Source organism: Camelus ferus, chromosome 17, assembly GCF_009834535.1.
Source record: "Camelus ferus isolate YT-003-E chromosome 17, BCGSAC_Cfer_1.0, whole genome shotgun sequence".
Lineage (NCBI taxonomy): Eukaryota > Metazoa > Chordata > Mammalia > Artiodactyla > Camelidae > Camelus > Camelus ferus.
The window spans coordinates 10506064-10527588 of record NC_045712.1 but is presented as its reverse complement, the minus strand read 5'-3'; the positions used below and the strand labels follow the sequence as shown (position 1 = coordinate 10527588).

The window sequence follows — 21525 nt, the reverse complement described above, 5'->3', positions numbered from 1 at the left end:
CCTACCACATGTGTAACCGGTGCCCTGAATTCAATTCCCTCTGCTCCACGTTCTCAGAATGGTTTGTTTTCCTGGTTGGATACCAACAACAAATCCCAAATCTAAAATTCTTAAGGGCCACTATTTGAAATCTCGGGTAATCATCCCTGATCTGACTTCTTCTTCATGGATAATTCTATGTACCAGCGTCCAGGATGAACAGCAATGAGTTCCTAGGGCCGAGAACAAGTCTCTCCTTAACGACAGCTATGATTTCCTGGAGAAATGCCTAAGTGGGCACCTACTGAGCAATAATTCTTTATTTCATCCAATAATCCAGACCCCCCAATAGAAGGATTTCTCACCTACAATGTCTACTGTAATACTTCAGTTTCTTCTACATTGAACATTATTGTCCAAATGCAAAACAAAATTGGTTTATCTTAAAAATGTCACCACCTACCCTGCTGCATAACCAAAACACTGCTTCACAAACTGAAATAATGTCAAAGATGAGATAAAATTTTTTAAACTCCCCAAATTCCCAAAAACCCAATATAAAAGAAGGCTTTTATAAAGGATCATCAACTCTAAGACAGTCAGTGTTGCTGAATTCTTAATGCTTCGTAAAGATATCATCTCTAGGTATGTGTGAAAATCATTTTACCTTGGAGACTTCATAATATTTGGTTCCAGTCAAACACAATTATTCCAGGATGTATTTCAGAATGACTCCAAACTCCCATTTGTAGCTGGGATCAACCATTTCTGCAGTTCCAAAAAGTTATCTTAGTTTGGAAGACCTATTTAGAAAACAAAAAGGACAGGAAACCATTAGCATTTTCATGTTGAAATGATACAGATTTCCAGCAGGAAAATAATGTTTTTTTTTCCCCAATGACGCCTGTGGTCATAGGCAAGTGGTAGACTGTCAAACACATCCACATTTGTAAAGTGTGTCCCAATAGATGGGGTGGGGGAAGGGGGGAGATACAGAATTCTGCCCTCATTAACTAGCCATATATTAGTTAACAGAATATAATTTTAAAGTAGACGTTCCTTCTGCAGCAAATGCATCCCAAATTTGACAGAGGGTCCCAAACCACTCAGGATGCAGAATTTCACTCTCACATTTCATCAACCATGAAAACAAAATTGGAGATGATCTAATCCCAAGAGTGCCACAGCTTGCCCAAGTTCACAGAGCAATGGAAAAGCCAGCATGAAGACCTGAGTTCCCAGCTTTGGATCATATAAACCTGAAGATGTACGCTAAACGATTGGCAAGGATGCTTTTTGAAAAATGTTGATGGGAGGCAGAGGGCAAAAGTCATTCCAATGTAAAACTCCATACCAAAATACTAAAAACAAAACAAAAAACACAAAAACCCCACACTTGTTTGTTAATACCACAACTGAGACTCAACACGCTCCTTTAATGCTTAGACCTAAAAGGACCCTTCTACTCAGTGAAAACATTTTTTTCAAGAACTCAGATGATTCCTAACCAAGACGTCTCAAGGGAAAAGACGTGAAACAAATGAAACTATACCATTTTTAACATTGCCGGTTACATATCTCCCTCCCAGGGGTGGAGATCAGAGAGAAATAATGATGGGCATCAAAAATATTTCAGTTGCAGATATGACATAAACATGATCATCAGTGGAATGAGTACAGCTCAGTGGCAGAGTACAAGCTTAGCATGCACAAGGTCTTGGGTTCAATCTCCAGTACCTCCATTAAAAAAAAAAAATCCTTGCAACACAATCTAATTACTATTGAATCCTGCTGAACCCATTACAAATCCACCACAAAGCACAACTTAGATTGTGCTCTTCTTTGGATGGCCCTGGAGATAATTACAGATGTTTGCCTAGGGAACACTTCAGGTGACAGGCTTGAAGACCCCCAGCCCTTTGGGGCTACAGAAGAGAGAGAAAAGACCTTGAGTGATCAGCTCTATGAGAAGGAAATGGTTTTGAATAACTGGATAAATACGTTACTTGGGAAAAAAAAAAAAACTGGCAACTGTTCGTCTCTCAGATCCTCCAACTTTATTAAGTGTGTGTGTCCTGATGGACACCCAAGAGCACAACGTGACCTTCTGTTACTGGAAAGAAATGCACAGTATAATTTATCAGAACCCGTCATAATGAACTCCTCGCATATTGGAAACCAAAATGACCTTTCCCAGCTAATATTTACCTTGTTTTCTTCACACAAAGGGAACCACTGGGGATTCTTTTCTCAGTTCATTAAAAAATGGATCTATCAGTGAAATGTGATCTAATAGTTCGTCCACCAGACAAAAAGCCAGGAGCTTAATTTTAGGCTGAACAGTAACTTACTCACTCGGATTTTCCCAGAGTGTACTCTCGGGTACTCGCTTGAAAGGATTAACTGTTTCATGTCGGTTCCAAACTTTAGTACGTTCAAGACCATCAATAACTGTGTACGTGACACCAAAAGCCTTTCCTTCTGGTCACTTCATTTCCCTCCCAGTCGTCTCCCAGCAATAGCACAGTCCTTCCTATCATTCTGTTTCAAAAGTCATTCATTTTTTGTAATTGAAGTACATTTGATTTACAATGTTGTGTTAGTTTCTGGTGTACAGCTAAGTGATTCAGTTATACACATATATTTTCTTTTTCATATTCTTTTCCATTATGGTTTATTATGGGATATTGAATATAGTTCCCTGTGCTATACAGTAGGACCTTGTTGTGTATCTATTTTATACACAGTAGTTTGAATCTGTAAATCCCAAACTCCCAATTTATCCCTCCCCATCCTCTTTCCCCCCTGTAACCATAGGTTTGTTTTCTATCTCTGAATCTCTTTGTTTTGTAAATAAGTCCATTTGTGTCATACTTTAGATTCCACATATAAGTGATACCATGATATTCGTCTTTCTGTGACTGGCTTACTTCACTTAGTATGACGATCTCTAGGTCCATCCATGTTGCTGCAAATGGCATTATTTCATTCTTTCTTATGGCTGAGTAGTATCCTACTGTATATAATATACCACATCTTCTTTATCCAATTATCTGTTGAGGGACACTTGGGCTGCTTCCATGTGTTGGATATTGTAAATTGTGCTCCTGTGAACATTGGGGTGCATGTATCTAAAAGTTACCAATTTTGAGAGTCTGGGTGTTTACAATGATGAAAGACATTGCCCGTATCTAGGCTAAAAAAAAAATTAACATATCTAATCATTCTCAGAATGAACTAAAAACACTCAAGATCTGGACGCGAGATTACATTCTTCATCTTTCACCTTACATGTTACTATTATGTGGAGACAGTCACTCTTTTACAACAAAAGAAACAGAATGCCTGTTTATGTTTCCTGGTACCAAGAAACTTGGAGGATCTAAGGCAGAGGAGACCATTCTTCATGTGTTTAATTTACTTCTGTTGTACACAAGAAGGAATTCTGCCTACGTTTGATTTCTTACCAAGGAAAGAGTGAAGCTCTCCCTTTCTTTCCTCTTGATGTGTTTGCCTTCACCATTAGTAGTAGAGTGAATTCCCTGAGAGGATTATGCTTTGGGAATGTGGTTATTTACTTGGAGATAAGCCCCCTCAGAACGTCTCTGGCATCAGTTTTGCTAAGCCCCCGTCACTCCACACGTTGTCCTTGTCATCCAAAAACTCTACAGTGACAAAATAGCACGGTTCCTTTTAAAATCAGAAAACACAGTGACCTTAAAGCTGGACCTAATCATGAGGGAAAAGCAGACTAACTCAAATTTGAGGGGCATTCTGCAATGTCATTGCTCTGTAGCCTTTAAAAGTGTCAAAGTCATGAAAGACAAAAAAAAAAAAAAAAATCTGAAGAACTGTTCCAAATAAACAAGCAATGCAGGGCAACTAAGTGAAATTGTGACCCTGTGTTGGATCTTGGGCCAGGAAAAATACCCACACACAGTCAGTGGCAGAATGAACTGCACACACACAGACATACACATGAACACAAACATATACACACACATACACACACATTCATCACATACATACACATATATACACACATACAGCTTTAAAGGACATTACTGGGACAAAACAGTTTCTAAACACAGCCTGTACATTAAATGACAGGGTTGTATCAAACATCACATTTCCTGATTTTGATCATTATACTGCAATTAAGACAGAGGATGTCCTTGCTATTTAAAAAACACACTGAAATACTTAAGAATAAAAGGGGCAAGTATCTCCTACTTATTTTCAAAGAATTCTGGGGGGGTGGTGGGAAGAGAGGAAAAAAGGGAAAGGAAGGAAGAAAGAAAAGAGTGAATGAATGAACATAAAAACAAATGAACAAAATGCAAGCAATTGGTGAATCCAGGTCAAAGGTATACAGGAAGGAGTTCTTTGTACTATGCTTTCAACTTTTCATTAAGTCCGAAATTATATCAAAATAAAACATTAAATATTCACTTAAAAAGGGGGGAGGGTATAGCTCAGCAGTAGAACGCTTGCTTAGCATGTACGAGGTCCTGGGTTTAATCCCCAGTACCTGCCATTAAAAAATTTTTTTAATAAATAGATAAACCTAATTACCTTACCCTCCCCAAAAAATTCACTTAAAAGGCTTCAGTGTATCACAAAGACTAAAATGATTTGGAACTTATCACCAATCTTAAACAATAAGGAAATTTGATAGTTGGAACATTCTGGCTAATTCGATTCTCTTAGCACCCACCCAAGTCCCCAGAAGAAGTTCATTTGTTTTTATTTAAAAAGCACTTACATAGTGCCTCCTATGGGCCAGGCACTGTGTTAAACACTTTAAAATAATAACTCACTTAAAAGGAGGATTTATTTACATCCTGCCATACAGATGAGGTATAAGGGGACAGGAACTTGCCCACGGTCACTCAGCTAGCAGGTCACTCAGCTAGCAAGTGGCTAAGCCAGGATTCAAATTCAAGCCATCTGGCACCAAGGTACCTACTGTTTCAATCCTTGTAAAAATGTTTTCAAAAACTGTAAGGTCTTTTTCATGCTTCAGTAAACAGACTGAAAAGAATTCTTTCTTCAGGAATTCAAGACATTGGTAAACAACCTAAAAATAAAAATTGTCTGTGGACCAACCTGTGTAGGCAACTGGACTGAATTAGCTACCAGACCCTAAGCTATTTTATATTAATCCCAAAATAAATTCTGCCTCATCTCTGAAAAGCTGATGAAAAACATGGTTCTGATTTGCTGCGGGGTTCAGACTTACTGCCCATTTATTAAAGGCTTATGTCGTTTCCCAAATTAAGACCAAACGTACAAAAATTCTGAAGACCTTGAGTGCTTAAGCTGCCATTTTTCAAACAGATGGGAAACAACCACAGCTTCAGGGCAGAACTCCTCGAAAACACTTCAGTAAATACACAGCGGAGTCAGAATACAACACGTGAAGGCTAAATGACGTCTGTTCATGTCTATGAAGGAATTCAGCAGTGGAAACAAGACAAAACAAAATGGATTTTTGGTCAGGTGCATCCGCTGAGACTCATTTCCTGGCAAACTCCAACTCAGAAGCATTTTTGCAACAATACAGCGAGGCAGACTGTGGCTTAATGAACAGACAGTCCGCCAGCTACACATCCACACTGCCCTTCCCTGCCTGCCCACTCACCTAGCAGGTTTCCAGGTTCCATCTTGCATCACCTGCGGAGGCGGGGGGGACGTCTGAATAATTAGCTATTTCCAGACTCGCCATCAGTTCATCTGAGCTCCCGGGTGGGATCTGCTGGGATAACCTGGTAACTGTGGTTCTCAGCCCCTAGGGTATCAGGGCGCAAGGAGAAATTCTTCCAGCTAACGATGTAAGAGGTGACACACCCTTCAGAGTTTAGACATTGCGGTAAATCATTTTTCCACACTAATTTCAAACCGATCAAGACCTGTCACCACGCTCTACCCTCTTCCCCGTTGTAAATTAGCAACCTGGGTTTGGGGAGTAAAAAAAAGAGTTTTTTTTATGAGTGGAAAAAGGGATGAAAAGATGGTCCCTCTAAGTGAGGGCTTTTCTGATAAGCAATCGAGATTTTTGAAATAGAAGTTGCCTACATAAAATAATTCATCATTTCGTCAGACAGAAAGGAGGAAAGATGCTTCCATTTCCGGTTGCTTGACTAACACAACCACGCTGAATTGTCTTCCAGAAATTGTCAAACAGCTTTTCCACAAAAGTATGCAAACTAAATTTAACCTCTTTCCTGACAAATTCACTCTGAAACAAGACAAGTATTAACAAGCCTTTTATTTTTAAGAGGGTGCTGATGAACGCAAATGTGTTTCATAGGTTATCGGCACTTCGGTGATTGTATTTCAAGCACTGATATAAGGCTGATGCCTCAGCTGAGCTGTCGCTTTATGACTATCACAGGATGCGCGGAATGACTTTGTAATACAGAGCCCATTCACTGTCATACGTTAAAGTGGCAGACACTTTTTCTGCCAAAATGTGGTATATACGTGTCCTATATTGCTTTTTTATTGCTTGCTTTAAAACAACAATGAAGGCTTTACTCCTGAACCATTTAACAACAGTGCTAAACCACGTTCCAAGTGAGCCATTAAGGACAATAACTGGGTCCATTAAATATTAAAGAATTTTATAAAATTTTATAAATGGCATTTTTAATTTCGAGGCTTACCAAAACCATCTTGTTTAAATGAGGTGGTAGAGTTCTTCAAAAGGGCCCTTCTGGTCAGAGATGACTCAGATAAATTAGATAGACACGCTGGGCTTTTATAAGGCTCACACTCTGTCATTTTAAGAACTGAGAAATTCCTTACAGCCTCACGGTATCTTTATTTCAGTGCAGTGGCACATTCCTTTCGAACGGAAATATGGACAAACAGTGCATTTTGTTAATGAAGAAAAACTGGAGTGACCATTAAATGTACAAAAAGCAATCATCACTGAGTGATAGCGGTTCACGGAGAGCCAGCAGACATAAAACAGAGAAAACAAACGGCAAGTTACATAAAATAAAATGCACTCACCAAATTCAGGGACACCCAGCATGACCACACAGCTTGTCTTCCGAGGGAAAGCTGCCCGGGTCCGGGGCTGAACACGTGTGAGCAGTAATGGCAATGGAGCCATAAATCTCTCAAGGACCAATTATCCTTACAGCAGAGAGTTTATTTCTTTTAATTAGACCAGTTTTTAATTGGAAAATTTCCTCTCGTTTCTCGTTTTTCAAAGAATCAAAACAGAGTGTCCAAGGATTTTATTTAACATAGTAAATAGCCAACAGAATATTGTGGAGCCTACCCACAGGTTGCCAAGCACTTGAACTTGTGTCTAAAAACTTTTTACATGATATGATCTCAGGTCTACACAACAGACATAAAAATAAAGCAAGCTGCACGTAACCATCAGTAACAGCATCTCTACTATTTTAAGGGTTACAACGTGGGGGTGGGGTCATCCGTTCATTTACAAACAGAATGCAAATCTCTGGAGGGGAGGGGTGACATCTTATTTCTCTTCTACCCTAATCTCTAACTTAATGCCCTGCACATCATGGGTGTTGAATATGTCTTGTTAAATAAATGAATAAATGAAAATCTCTAGTTTTACTCCTAAATGAATGGTCAGTTCACTCCTATGCTCCCCTAACTCCTCACCTGTACACAAATACAGTTCATCTAGTTGATCATCAAGGTGCCTCCCATGTGTAACTAATGACTCAGAACATTTTAGGGAAAATATGGTTAAGATTCAGCTACTGAGAACATTAAGCTCATGGACATATATACACAGTAAATTCCACTGCAGCAGGATTACATAGCAAGAGAATGCCCATCACAGGCAATATTGGCCATGTTAATCCATTAGTGGGATAAATGCTTCTTAAAAGCTTAATCTAAACCTTTATTAAATTTCCAACCTTAAAATCATCTTTTGTTTGACAACAGTGCCCTCCTGTGGCCATAAAAGGAAGTCTTTTCACAGTGCTAGCATGTTAACTGATTCACAGTACAGGTTTTTATTACAATAAATACATGTTTTACCAATGACGTTTTTCACAAAGCTGGAACAAAAAAAAAAATGCTAAAATTTGTATGGAAACATAAAAGACACTGCATAGCCAAAAGAATCTTGAGAAAGAAGAACGGAGCAGGGGAATCGTGCTCCCTGACTTCAGACTATACTACAAAGCTATAGTGATCAAAACAGTATGGTACTGGCACAGAAACATACACATGGGTCAACAGAACAGGATAGAAAGTCCAGAAATGGAACCATGCATTTCTGGTCAGTTAATCTACCACAAGGGAGGCAAGAACATACAGTGGAGAAAAGACAGTCTCTTCAATAAGTGGTGCTGGGGACACTGGACAGCTACCTGTAAAAGACTGAAATTAGAACCTTCTCTAACACCATATACAAAAATAAACTCAAATTGGATTAAAGACTTAAGTGTAAGACCAAATACTATAAAACTCCCAGAGGAAAACACAGGCAGAACACTCTTGGACATAAATCACAGCAATACATTTTTTGAATCAGCTCCTGGAGTAATGGAAATAAAAGCAAAAATAAACAAATGGGATCTAATTAAACTTAAAAGCTTTTGCACAGCCAAGGATACCATCAACAAAACAAAAAGACAACCTACAGAATGGGAGAATATTTGCAAATGATGCAACCAACAAGGGACTAATTTCCAAAATATACAAACAGCTCATACACCTTAAAATAAAAATTAATAAATAAAATAATAATAATTTTTAAAAAAAACAAGCAACCCAATCAAAAAATTGGCAGAATACATAGATATCTCTCCAAGGAAGATATACAGATAGCCAACAAGCACATAAAAAGATGCTCAACATAACTAACTGTTAGAGAAATGAAAATAAAAACTATAATGAAGTATTACCTCACACCAGTCAGAATGACCATCATTAAAAAATCTACAAATGATAAATGCTAGAGAGAATGTGGAGAAAAAAGAAACCTCTTACACTGTTGGTGGGAATGTAAATTGGTGCAGCCACTATGGAGGACAGTACAGAGATTCCTCAAGAAACTAAAAATAGACTTATCATATGATCCAGCAACTCCACTCCTGGGCATATGTCCAGAGAAAAATATAATTCAAAAAGACACATGCACCCCAATGTTCACAGAGGGAGAGAAGGAGAGAGGGAGCACTATTTACAATAGCCAAGACACAGAAACGATCTAAATGTCCATCAACAGATGACTGGATAAAGATGTGGTATATATTTACAATGACATACTACTCAGCCATAAAAAAAGAATAAAATAATGCCATTTGCAGCAACATGGATGGACCTGAAGGTTATCATTCTAAGTGAAGTAAACCAGAAAGAGAAAGAAAATTGCCATATATCGCTTATATGTGGAATCTTAAAAAAAAAAAAAAAAAAAGACATAAATGAAATTATTTACAAAACAGAAACAAACTCACAGACATAGAGAACAAACTTATGGTTACCAAGGGGCAAAGTGGGTGGGAAGAAATAAACTGGGAATTCAGAAATTGCACCTTTTGGGGAGTGATGGAAATGTTAGCTATCTTGATTGTTGTGGTAGTTTCATGGGTATATACATCTATCAAAATTCATCTAATTGTACATCTGAAATACATGGAGTTTACTGTACAGGAACCATAACACACTAAAGGTGTTTTAAAAAAGAAAGAAAATGCTTAAACTAAGCCTTTATTAAATTTCCAATCTTAAAATCACCTTTTGTTTGACAACAGTGCCCTCCTGTGGCCAAAAAAGGAAGTCTTTTGACAGTGCTAGCATGTTAACTGATGCACAGTTATCGGCTTTTATTATAGTAAATACGTGTTTTAATTTTTTAATAAGGTCATAATTATAAACAGAATGCAAGCTATCCTTAAAGAAGCATAAGATACTGTATAATTTACGTAACAATTTCACACTAAATGGCATCACATGCTGCTCCTTTTATACAAGGATAATGGAACTGTTCCATCAGTAGGTCATCCACTTTGGGTGCTTTCCACGAATGGGGATGACCTTGCATGGGTTCATCCAAAAACCTCCGCGACCGACGGCTCTTGAGATCAAGCAAGATGCGCCTGCAAGACCAGCTGGGACAAAGTTGCTATGCTTTCACTTTCTACCCCCACCTGTATAACTCATTTCTATAAATTCTGTCTCCTGGAGCAATCTTTTTAGAGCTGTACCAATCTGGTGAGAAGAAATAAAGGATGGAGATATGCTGTTTAAAAAAAAAGTTAAATCAGAATACAAGCATAGCTTCTAAATGATATGGTAATTATTCATATGGAAAACTGCACATAATAAACACAAGCAAAGCGCGGCTCACTATTTATTGGTTCTCTCAGTGACTTCTGTAACACAAACCCTCACTACAGTCTATCAAAGCTCCCCAAACCATTTGAAGATGCTCTCAACACTCAGCAGATATATACTGAAAGCATCCTGAGTACTGGCTTTATATCAGGACACACTGGGTGAAATCAAGAAGACCACTTCCCGTCTACCCAAAAGTGACAAACTAACTGGAAATCACGAGGGCAGCCAAGAGAGTAGGGCATTAATATTTGGATCATCTTGTTGAAGTGAGATTATATTAGATACAGTGGATGAACTAAGATAGATAATGGAAGTTAAAAACACAACTCAGACATAGGGGCATAACCACAGGCTGCTATCTGTAGGCAGCCATGCACTCTAGGTTATTTCTTCTTCTTCTTCTTCATCTGGGAAAGCCTTTTGGCTTTCAAAGCAGTTATCTTAAAACTACTCCTATGGTTTGACATCATTGACTCAGATAAAGTCCTGTGAGGCCATTGCTCTTATTCAGGCTCTAAAAAAGAAACAGCTCACATATATAATGCATTACAGCCAGAACCTGAGTTTTAAGTTTCTATGTCACGTTCACGTGTTCATGCCAGAACTCACTCATCACGCTTCATTCGGGTATCAGGGAAACACTCTGGCTGCAACTGTGCCCACAGGATGAAACATGAGGTCATGATCCCATAATCCCAATGCGCAAGAGATGCACCACACACTTTAGGAGACTTTTAAAGCAGAAAACCACAAGCGGCTAGCAGGAACGACCTCTCTTTCCAGTCCTGAGTTTAAGCCCTCAAGGTAATAAATGCACTCTCCATCCCCAAAAGGGAGAAAAGCGTGTGAAAACTACTTATCATAACCTGCTGCAAAACATAAAAATGTACGAAATGCAGATTTATCTTTGTGACCTACAGGACCTTTAATCTTTAATTAATATAACAGATTCTCCTGAAAACCCATCAATTACCGTCTATTCCAAAGGATTTTTGGTAACTGGCACCAGGGAAGCAGAAACAAAATTCCAACATGATCCAAGTGAAGTTTCCTCTGCCTGGAATGTAGAATTGAGACTGAGAGACAGCTAATCCTTCTGGAATAATCTGTTGAAGGAGGGAGATACACATCTAGGGGTTGGGGGATGGCCGCCCTTCTCTCATTAACTGCAGGGGGAACAAAGAAATACCGTCTTCACAGAGATGCAGTTGGCACCGATGTGCAAAGAGCAGAGATGATGCAGGAGAGCATGATCACGTCTCTGAAGGTCGTTCTATTTTTTTTTTTTTTTTTTGCCTTCCCTTGGCCTGCATCCCTCCCCTTGGATTCCAAGAGAACGGCTATAGCTTTTTGAAAAATAATAATTTTCATCTTTGACTTCAGTAGAGTGAATTTTTAATCCAAAGAGAATTCTCCCATTTCATAGATAGGAAAACTGAGCCCCCAGAAATAATATTCCCCAGGTTGCAAGGCTAATAATCAGTAGTAGAGCAGGACTTCCTAACGAACCCTTCAGACACAAGAGCAACTCTGTCCAACTGGTAGCCCCTAGCCACATGCGGCCACTGAAACGAACATAAATGAAGTTAAATTTAAAATTGAGTCCATCGCTGGCACTAGTCCCAGTTCGAGTGCTAGGCAGCCCCACCTGGTGGAAAGTGTTGGTATTGCACTGAACTTCACAGCGATAGAACGTCCCGCGTTGCAGAAAGTTGGTGGGACAGCGCTGGATCCCTGATCCTCTTCATTTAAATCTGAAACAAACCTGCAAAGGCTCACATCAACCGCTCTACTAAATGCAGAGGGATGCAGAGGGATCCAGTGGAACGTGGGTAGATGTCTCGACATCGCAAAGCTTGGGTTCTCGTGCGCCCTGCTTCATACCCTTTTGATGGACAAATCATTGCACCTCTCTGAACCTCAGGTTCTTCATCCTGAAGATGGATTTTAATAATAGCTACTCAGGTTACTGTGGAGTTCAAATGAGGCGTGGCACAGAGAAGGGCTCGGTGGGCTGCAGCGGTACTAATGTGAGTTGTGAGAATGAATCAGAGCAGCGGCTAATGACCACTTCCAAAGCCCTGGCTCTGCTCTGAGAGTTGTGTATGCATTAACTCACTTTATCTTCTCCATGTGCTTTTGAAGGGGTTGCTATCATTCTCCCATTTACAGAGGAGGAAATTTAGATGCAGGAAAGCCACGCAACTTGCCCAAGCTCAGCTACCAAGGGGCAGAGCTGGGATCTGAGCCCAAGATTCGGAGGCTGTGCCCTCTCAACTACTGGGTACTCTGCCTCTCCCATATCTAAAAAATGCACATTGACCCCCTCCTCCCTTCCCCCTCACCACCATTTTTTTCAGTTCATACCTATATAGTTCACTTTGTGAACGCACACCTTAGTTATAATCTTGTCTTTTGGGCTCTCTCTTCTAATATTTTTACTTTGTGTGTATATATTTTTGTACCTGGGCATGAGACTCTTGCTGGAAACAAAAACGTTTGATGTCAAATCAAAAAGTAGGCTTGTTCCCTCTACGACACTCGGCAGAGTAGTAATCAGTTAACAGGTCCTGCTTAAGAAAACCTGACAAACCAAGTTAGTACAATCACTTTCTGAAGTATTTTCAATCTAATAAGTAATTTCAGACATCATTGGTTCTCCCAATCAATGGCCATTTCTATAATAGATGAAAGGAACCAAAAAGAAAAAAGTAAATAAAAGCAGAGACAGGACTCCTGAGAGCTAACATCCTGGCGTCATCACTCTCATCATTAGCATTTATCCAACCTGTAATCATGGCGACACCATGCGAGGCAATGGTTTCCTTCAATGAGCATTTGCCAAGGCATCTCTCACGAGACAGGTGTGGGAGCAAAAGACCGTCACCCACCTAGCAAACGAGAGCTTCAGCAAAGGCCTGAAAGCAACTGCCAATCCCAAGAACAGGGTTTATGAATCTGGGGTCCTTGAAGAGGATTCAAGGGACCATGAACTGGGATGGGGGGAGGCAGGGAGAAATGACATCTTTATTTTCACGAACTTCTGTTTGAAACTCATCATTCCCATCAATCACAAATGTTGGCAACAAACCGCAGGGGGATTGAGCAGTTCCTCTGACTTGGACACAAACAGAAACCGCAGGTATTTTCAGGTCACATTACAGTGTGTGGCAAAGATCTCAAAACACGTGCCTATCACAGCCCCATAATTAGATAGTTAATCCATCTGCCTGGAGACCGTGTTGTTTAAGGCATTAACACAGAAGCACACATGTTCTGTAGCACAAAGTATTTTAACATTTTGATCACTGCATTTCTGTATTGTTGGCTTCCTTTATAATTCTATGAACTGTTTCATAATATTATTCTGACACAGGATCCACCGGATTTAACAAAGCTGCCAAGAGACTCACGGCACCAAAGAGGTTAAAGGAGGTACATCCTAGGAGCTGGCAAAGCCGTATCTTCAAGGTGCAGTATCACAGCTGCCTCCTCCCTCTTGCCCTCTCCCAACCCTACATTAGCTGAACCTTTCAGCCATCAATTCTGCCGGTACTGACATAGGAAGTTTGAAAAGAAAAAAAAATGACAGATGATACAATGACGTCTGTGCAAGGCATAAACCAGCCACAAAAGTACCAGGTAACAATTGCAGAATGATTTGGGGGAGGTTTGGAAAAAAAAAATTGCCTGGTACAGAAAGAACCATCATTTCAAGTACTTCTTGCAACCACTATCTGTAATGTATTCCAACTTGCGAGTGTAGAAATGGCCTCATTATCTCCACAGAGGTCCTTCAGAAAGTCTATTTCAAAGCAAGCACCTCCTAAAGTTAGCCCACGACCTAAAAGCCCGTGCTATAAATACCCACGGCCTGGGAAAGCAACGGGCAAGCTCGACTCCACGACTGTGTCTTCAAGAAAGGAACGGGGAGGGCTGGAGGCCAGCAGATTGCTCAGTGCACAGCTGTAAGAAAAAGGAGGTGAAATTGCTAGATCTTTAGGGGAACAGGTCTCAGAAGTCCAAGGGGAAAGGGACCCTTGTCATTTGGAAAGAGATAAAATACAGCAGGCACACATTTGTAAAGAGGTCCTTCAAAGTTTCCCCATTGATATGGTAAGCATCTTCGCAGGGTATGACAAAGGGCAGGCAAGAGTGGAGTGCCATTATCGATGTGAATGGAGTCTTGGGGTGAGTTCTCCCCAGAGCAGAGCCTCAGACAAGGACGGAAGGTGGGAGCCTGGGACTCGGGTTGCTGATGGGAGTGATGGCAGCTGGATTCCCCCAGGACCTCCCAAGAAGTGTAGAGAACGGCTCCCAGAATCACCCACCCAGGGACCGGAGGTGGGGGCGTTTACACATCAGGTTTCCATCAGGAGCATTAACTCTCAGGCTCTTCTGGACAGCCTCGGTTTGTGTGCCACTGCATCAGAGAAGGCCCCTGGAGGGAGGGGGAAAGATGCTAGAGACAGAACCTGAGCTGTTCGTATCAGCTGGTACCTGGTGTCCCATCCCTCTGCGCCCCACAGGTCCGCCCAACATGCTGAGGACCATCCTCTGCAGCCGTGGGAGCTGAGGGATGGGACACGTGGCACCAGAGGCGTCTGCTACCCAGAGAGAAGGTGGAACGTAAGCTTTTTTCTTCCAGAGTAGCTTCCCCACTGCATTAACTTTTTTTCATTTTTTGTTTCAGTTTTATTAACATATAATGGACATATGGCACTGCATACATTTAAGGTATACAGCGCAATGATTTGACTTATGTACATCATGAAATGGTCACGACAGTAAGTTCAATGAACACCCACCATCTCAGATGGATATGTTAAAGAAAGAGAAAACACATATGCATTTTGTCCTTGTGAGATAACAACTGTTAAAATTTAGTCTCTTAACAACTTTCATAAATAACACACAGCCGTGTTAATTACACTTATGTTGTACATTACACCCTTAGTACTTACATCTGGAAGAACTTATATCTTTCGACTACCTTCCTCCAATGCCCCTCTCCCCCCACCCCCGGCCTCTGGTAACCACAAATCTGACCTCTTTTTCTATGAGTCTGTCGGTTTGTTTCTGAACTGTAACTGACCTACAACACAATGTTAGTTTCTGGTATACAACATAGATACTCAGTATTTCTGTACATTTGAAAATGATCATGATAACACTCGTTACGGTAAGTCACCACACAGAGAAACTACATAGCTACTGATGGTGTTCCCCTATGCTGTACACGTCACACCTGTGACTCGTTTATTTTGTAACTGAACGTTTGTACGTCAATCTCCCTCACCTATAACTGCAGTGAATTTTAAAATTCGTTCATGCACCAAATATTTCTGAGCCCAAACTATGTGCCTCCAGGCACTGGGACAGAGCAGTGAACAGAACGGGAGAGGTCTGTGCTCTCACACACCTTGTATTCTGACAGCAGCCATTTGAAAAATGAGTGTTCCAGATATTGACAGAAAGAACGAAGAGGAAAGCGGAGAGGACAGCGGGGATCACGTAGCAAGGGTAGCTAGGAATTGTCGTCTTGACTAGGAGCCTGAAAGAAGAAGAGTCAGTCCTGGGACTTACAAAGGAAGAGCTTTTAAGTACAGGGCACAGCACATCCAAAGGCCCTGAGGTGCAAAGAAGCCACTTAGTGCCCCAGTCAGTGCAATCTCCCATAGGGTGGGTGGAGGGGAGCATTTATTACAATCAGGAGTTTTCCTCCAATGGACAGCAAGCGTACTGTGGAAATCTGTTTTCAGATAGAAACGAGCTCTGGACAGTATACAGGGTCCTCCCTGTAGGCAGACTTCCAGCCAAACTGAAGTCTTCCTTTTCGTTTTTTTTTTTTTCTTTTCTCACCATATTTTCACCCATGGATCACTGAACTGGGAGTTTCACAGTGTTAACCAGGCTGGAACCAAAGTGCAAATTCCAAATTGCCTATAGTCCCAGGGCATTTGGGCAAGGGAGAAAATACAAATGTAAACCATAAGGTACCTTCACATCTGAGCAAGAGAAGATAAGGAGCAAGCTGGGATCGGTACCCAAGATGTGAAATAATGCTCTGTGTACACAGCCAGCCGGATAAGGAAGCAGGATGGGGACCCCAAACACCTCAAAGGCTAAAGGGTCCCTCCTCAAAGTGGCCAAGCCAGCTCTGCATCCTTGTTCCCTCTCACATCCTTGTTCCTTCTCACATCCCAGGTGATGATACATCGATTTCAGCAGTGACAGAAAATCAGGTATTGATTTCCTGTGTCCCTCTCTGGGCATTAGAATTGAAATTCTCGCCACCTGACTGCCCTTTAATTTCAATTATCTGGGGCCTTTTAGCCTCAAGAGACAGTATGCAAATCATAATTGCCACCATTAGAGGGCTTTTATTTAGTATAAACTATGTGCCAAATAGTTTGGAAACTTGTTCTATACATTAATTCATTCGAGTCTTGCAACAGCCTCCTAAGATCGGGACCTCTTTAGAGGACTTTCAAACACAGCTGGGATTTGAACCAGCCAGGGTCTTAGTCCGGAGTCCCTCTCCTGCCCACAAGCTCTGAGGCTTTGTTAGATCCGTGGGGACTGCACTGCTGACGTTCCGTGGTGATGGCGTTTTGAAGGTGACGGAAGCCCAACTATAGAGAAAACTCCGTATCTCATACAGAACTCGCTGCCATCAGAAAACCAGTTCCCATAGTATATTGCACCCACCTTGAAAGGGTCTCAGTAAAGTGATTTTAACCGAGAGGTGGGGGGGAAGGCAAGGGAGAGAAGGTTTAGAGAAACTTGTCCTCCACTAATACCCACAGTAGTCCAAAAAATTAATGCTCATTGTCCAAATAGAAGGTGGCAGCAAAGATATGCACTGACTGCCATTCTCAAAATAATAGCTTTCTATCTAGCTGCCTCCTTTAAAGTCATCCGCTTTGGAGAGTGCCTCGATCCTCAAATGAAAAATCTTCCAGCCTCTGATATGAGTGTCAGGAAGGCAAAAGGCTGGAATGAGCTGAGCCCAGCAGAAAACGCGTGAAACCACGAAAGGGCTATTTCTGTCACGCTCAGGGCAAGGAGAACACCACCAAGGCACTGGCCTCCTGCTTGGAGAGGGTGGCAGGACACGCCTGGGTGACAGCAGGTGGAATTACCCAACCTCCAGTCTGCATCTGTGTTCTGTCAAGAGGGATGAGACACTTTCCATCAAGAGTAGAGGGGCCACCGGCTAGACGGAATTGAGGTCCAACACAGGGGCTGTGATGGTCAGAGTGCCTGCCCTCTCCGAATAAGCCCGAGCCTCCTGGCCCTGATGAATTACACTCCATGTCACTGATGGCAGGAGGCGGGAGGTGGCAAAAACATCGCTGGCAAACTCTGGAGGATCCTGGAGAACAGGAGACAGACCAGCAAATGAAGAGGAACGAAACGAGCGGTCCTGCCAATCAAAAATCAGTAAGCATCTGCCAGTCTCACCAAAAAAAATTCTTCAGTGTCATTATTCACATGGGGGCTGGGGTGGGGGTGGGGAGCAGCAATGTTTACTTGGAATCAGCACGGATCCACTAAGAATAGCTCATACCAGGCAATGCTCACTGCCTTTCTTCATACTTACTGGAGTTGGCAATCAAGAGACTATTACAAAACTTACGGTTACCAAAGGGGAACGGGGGAAGGGAGGGACAAATTGAAAGTTCGGGATTTATAGATACTAACTACTGTATATAAAATAGGTAAGCAACAAAGACCTACTGTGCAGCACAGGGAACTATATTCAATACCTTGTAATAACCTATAATGGAAAAGAACCTGAAAAAAGAATATATATATAGATATCTGTATCTATCGCTGAATCACCTTCCAGTACACCTGAAACTAACAAACATTGTAAATCAAGTATACATCAAAAAAAAAAATTATAATGACAACCAAAAAAGAAACTGTTCTGGTCATAAAAGCCGGAATTCAGCAAGATACTCTAAGGTTTTCATATAACTCCAATGCAAAAATATAAAGAAATATAGGCTAGACATAATGAAAATAAATAGGCTAAATAACCCACTAAGAGTTTCCCTCTCAAAATGCTGCTATGTCACATCCATGCCACGTTAGAATGCAGTCTCTGATGGTTCGTCACTGGGCTCCACCCAGAGCCCCAGCCTGCTCATCTCCTTGTGGATACCTTGGATGGCAATGCTGCCGGCATTCCGGTCAAATTTGGGGATGACCTGAAGCTTGGAAGGATAACCACGATTCAGAAATGTGGGAAGCAAAATTGGAAAAATTCCAATACGGCGACCGATCCATTGTAACCTAACAAAATAAAATTCTCCAGAGGTAAATGCAAAATTTGAAGTTTGGGTCTCAAAACAGAAGCAGACGAGTACAGGGGAAAAGAAATACTGCTTTCTAGTGTCACACGGGTAAAGATGGCTCATAAATAACTCGTTGACTCTGAATTTGAAAAGAGGAATGCAAGATGGCTGCTAAAATTGTTCCTGTGACCTTATGTTCCATTAATACATGTTTATTACTTAAAACCAGAGAAGGGATATAGTTCAGCAATACTCGGAATTAGCTGGACCACAACAAAAGACATTACAGAATTCAGTTCAGTGCTAGGCTGCCAGCGTTCCTTCAGCATCCGTGCCCGGGATGGAGAAGGAATTCCAGCCCAGCCCTGACCCAGACCACTTCCCACCACAAAGAAATGTTCTATTTCTCCACTGCAGCAGTGACTACCCACTGAGCTCTTTGTATGTGGCTAATGTGGCCAAGGAACTGAATTTTTTTGTTTGTTTCCTTTAATTCTAATTAATTCAAATGTATGTAGGCACTCCTGGCTACTGTATTAGGCTGCACAACTTTAAACAAAGCCATATGCCAAATGCGGGTAGTGACCGGGAAGTCAGCATCCCTGGAAAAAAAGACTCAGGGGAACAAAATGACAACAGGACTTAACATCTGAAATGCTGTCTCATGGAAAGAGGATTCAATATTCTTTTGAGCCCACGGGGCTGAACTAGGACTTAGAGAAATTAGGGTAAGGTAAAGTTCATGGCTGTGTAGAATAAGTGATTAATAATTACAACAACATCAGTACCACAGGGAAGAACCCACCATTAGCGGACTCAGCCCTCAGCACCCAGCACGCTGCCTGGCACTGTGGAGGCTCTCAGGAAGTACTTCTACTGAATAAGGAAATGAATCAGTCAGTCAATGAAAAAGAAAGCTGTCCAAATGGAACACAGATGTCTCAAAAGATAATTAATTCCCCAAGTCTGAAAGTCCCAGAGCAGCTGGCTGACCACTGGCCAGGGATACTGTGGAAGAGCTGGGCATCCACCAAAAGGCAGCCAGGCCAGATGACTTTTAAGGTTTTTCCAGATCTGCTAAGAGCCTCGTGTCCACCATCAGACAGAACTGGGTTCAAATGCTGCCACTCACTATTTGTGTGTCTGTATTAGACACCTAATGACGGGTAACAGATTGCTACAAACTTAGTGACTTCCAGCAGCACCCTGCATTATCTCATAGTTTCTCCAGGCCATGAGTCTGGGCATGGCTTTGCTGGCGGCTCTACTTAGGGTCTCATGAAGCTGCAGTTCAGACATCAGCCAGGGCCGGGTTCTCATCTGGAGGCTTAACCGGGGAAGAATCTGCTTCCCCGCTCACGTGGCTGTTGGCAACATGCCTTCCTTCATCCTAGTGGTTGCAGGACTGAGCACTTCAGGACTGTTTGCTGGCTCTCAGGCAGAGCCGCCCTCAGCTCCCAGAGGTCATCTGAATTTCTCTGCCACATGGCTTCCCCAACATGCCCGTTTACACATCCCCAAAGCATCAACGAGAGTCTGCAGGGCAAACCTGCCAGCAAGCAGAGTTCACATAATCTAACATAATCATAATGGGGTGATATCCCCTCACCTTTGCTGTATTTCACTGGTTAGAAGCAAGTCAAGTCCTGCCCACATTCAAGGGGAAGCAACTGCAGAAAGCTGTGAACACTAGAAGGCAAGGGCCATGTGAGGCAACCCTATCATCTATCTGTCTGTGACCATGACCTTGGCAAGTCACTCAGCACACTCCAGCTTCTCTTCTATAAAACTGAGGGCCCTCGTAGCACAATGGAGACATTATAGGCACAGCTGATACACAAACTCACTGTAGAATGTAGCCAAGGTCAGGTATGTCTCCACGATACTGTTTAAACCTCACAGCAACCAATCTAGTAGGAGAGATTTAAGTTAAAGAGGCTTAAGATTAATAGAGAAGCAAGCCAACCCTTTAAGCCACAGAAATGCTTAAGAATTCTCAACCCATCACCCATCTGTAGAACTTGATAGTTATAAGCAGAATTCATTCAACATTCATTTATTCAACAAATTTGAATGCCCAGACTTCTGCATGGAGACATTTCTTTTGCTCCCTCCTATGAACCAGCTCAGTGATTCTCGAACATTAGGGATAAGGACTCTTCTACAGGGCTGTACACAAAAATATTTTATGGGATTTTTCAGGGAGTAATTCTGACTGTATGTAAGTTTTCCTTTACACACCTAATTAAGCACCAAATGCCATGAGCAATCAGATTTCACCGTCCCAACCTCCTAGGTGTATCCTAATAAAACATCATTAAAAGGGTAACTTCATGCTTGGTACTTAATTAAGTGTTTGGTGAATATCAACTCTTACCTCCTATTAAATTAGTAAGCATGTAAAATAGATTTGATGACAGATTTCGCCCGACCTACTTGCTCAGTTTGATTTCACATTCCCAAAAAGAGGGTCAAACTCGGTATCCTTCTCCTCTGCTGAATTTGCATTTCCATAACTGTAGCCCCAAAACATGGTAAGGGCACTGTTCACACATTTCGAGCAGCTTGCTGCTGAGAGCAAAGGCGCAGCTGATGTTCCAGAGAAGAGCAATTATGCCAAGCCCATCGATAAAATTAACTGTAAAAATTAATCCTTCATAATCCTTTTTTTTTTCCTACAGCAGCCTGCAGTTGAAGATTTCTTGCAGGCTTGCGTTCGCCCAAGCCTCTATCAGCTTCTCACAAGACAAAGACAAAATATCAACAATTAAGAGGTGCTGTCTGATTAGAGGCAAATGTTCTTTTTAAAAAAAAAAAAACAAAGATTTCCATTCCGTGTGGATTTTGGATTGAGAGAATAAAGAGAAAGGGGACACTAAGAGAGGCATTAAGT

General features: G+C 41.5%; 1 protein-coding gene across 1 annotated transcript in view; it reads right to left on the bottom strand.

The window, feature by feature from the left end:
• TAFA4 (TAFA chemokine like family member 4) overlaps window positions 1-21525 on the bottom strand; it is a 146219-nt gene that overhangs the window by 105045 nt on the left and 19649 nt on the right. The window contains 1 exon segment of the mRNA XM_032458112.1: window positions 647-782. Coding sequence (XP_032314003.1) covers window positions 647-660 — 14 coding nt within the window. The 5' untranslated portion in view covers window positions 661-782.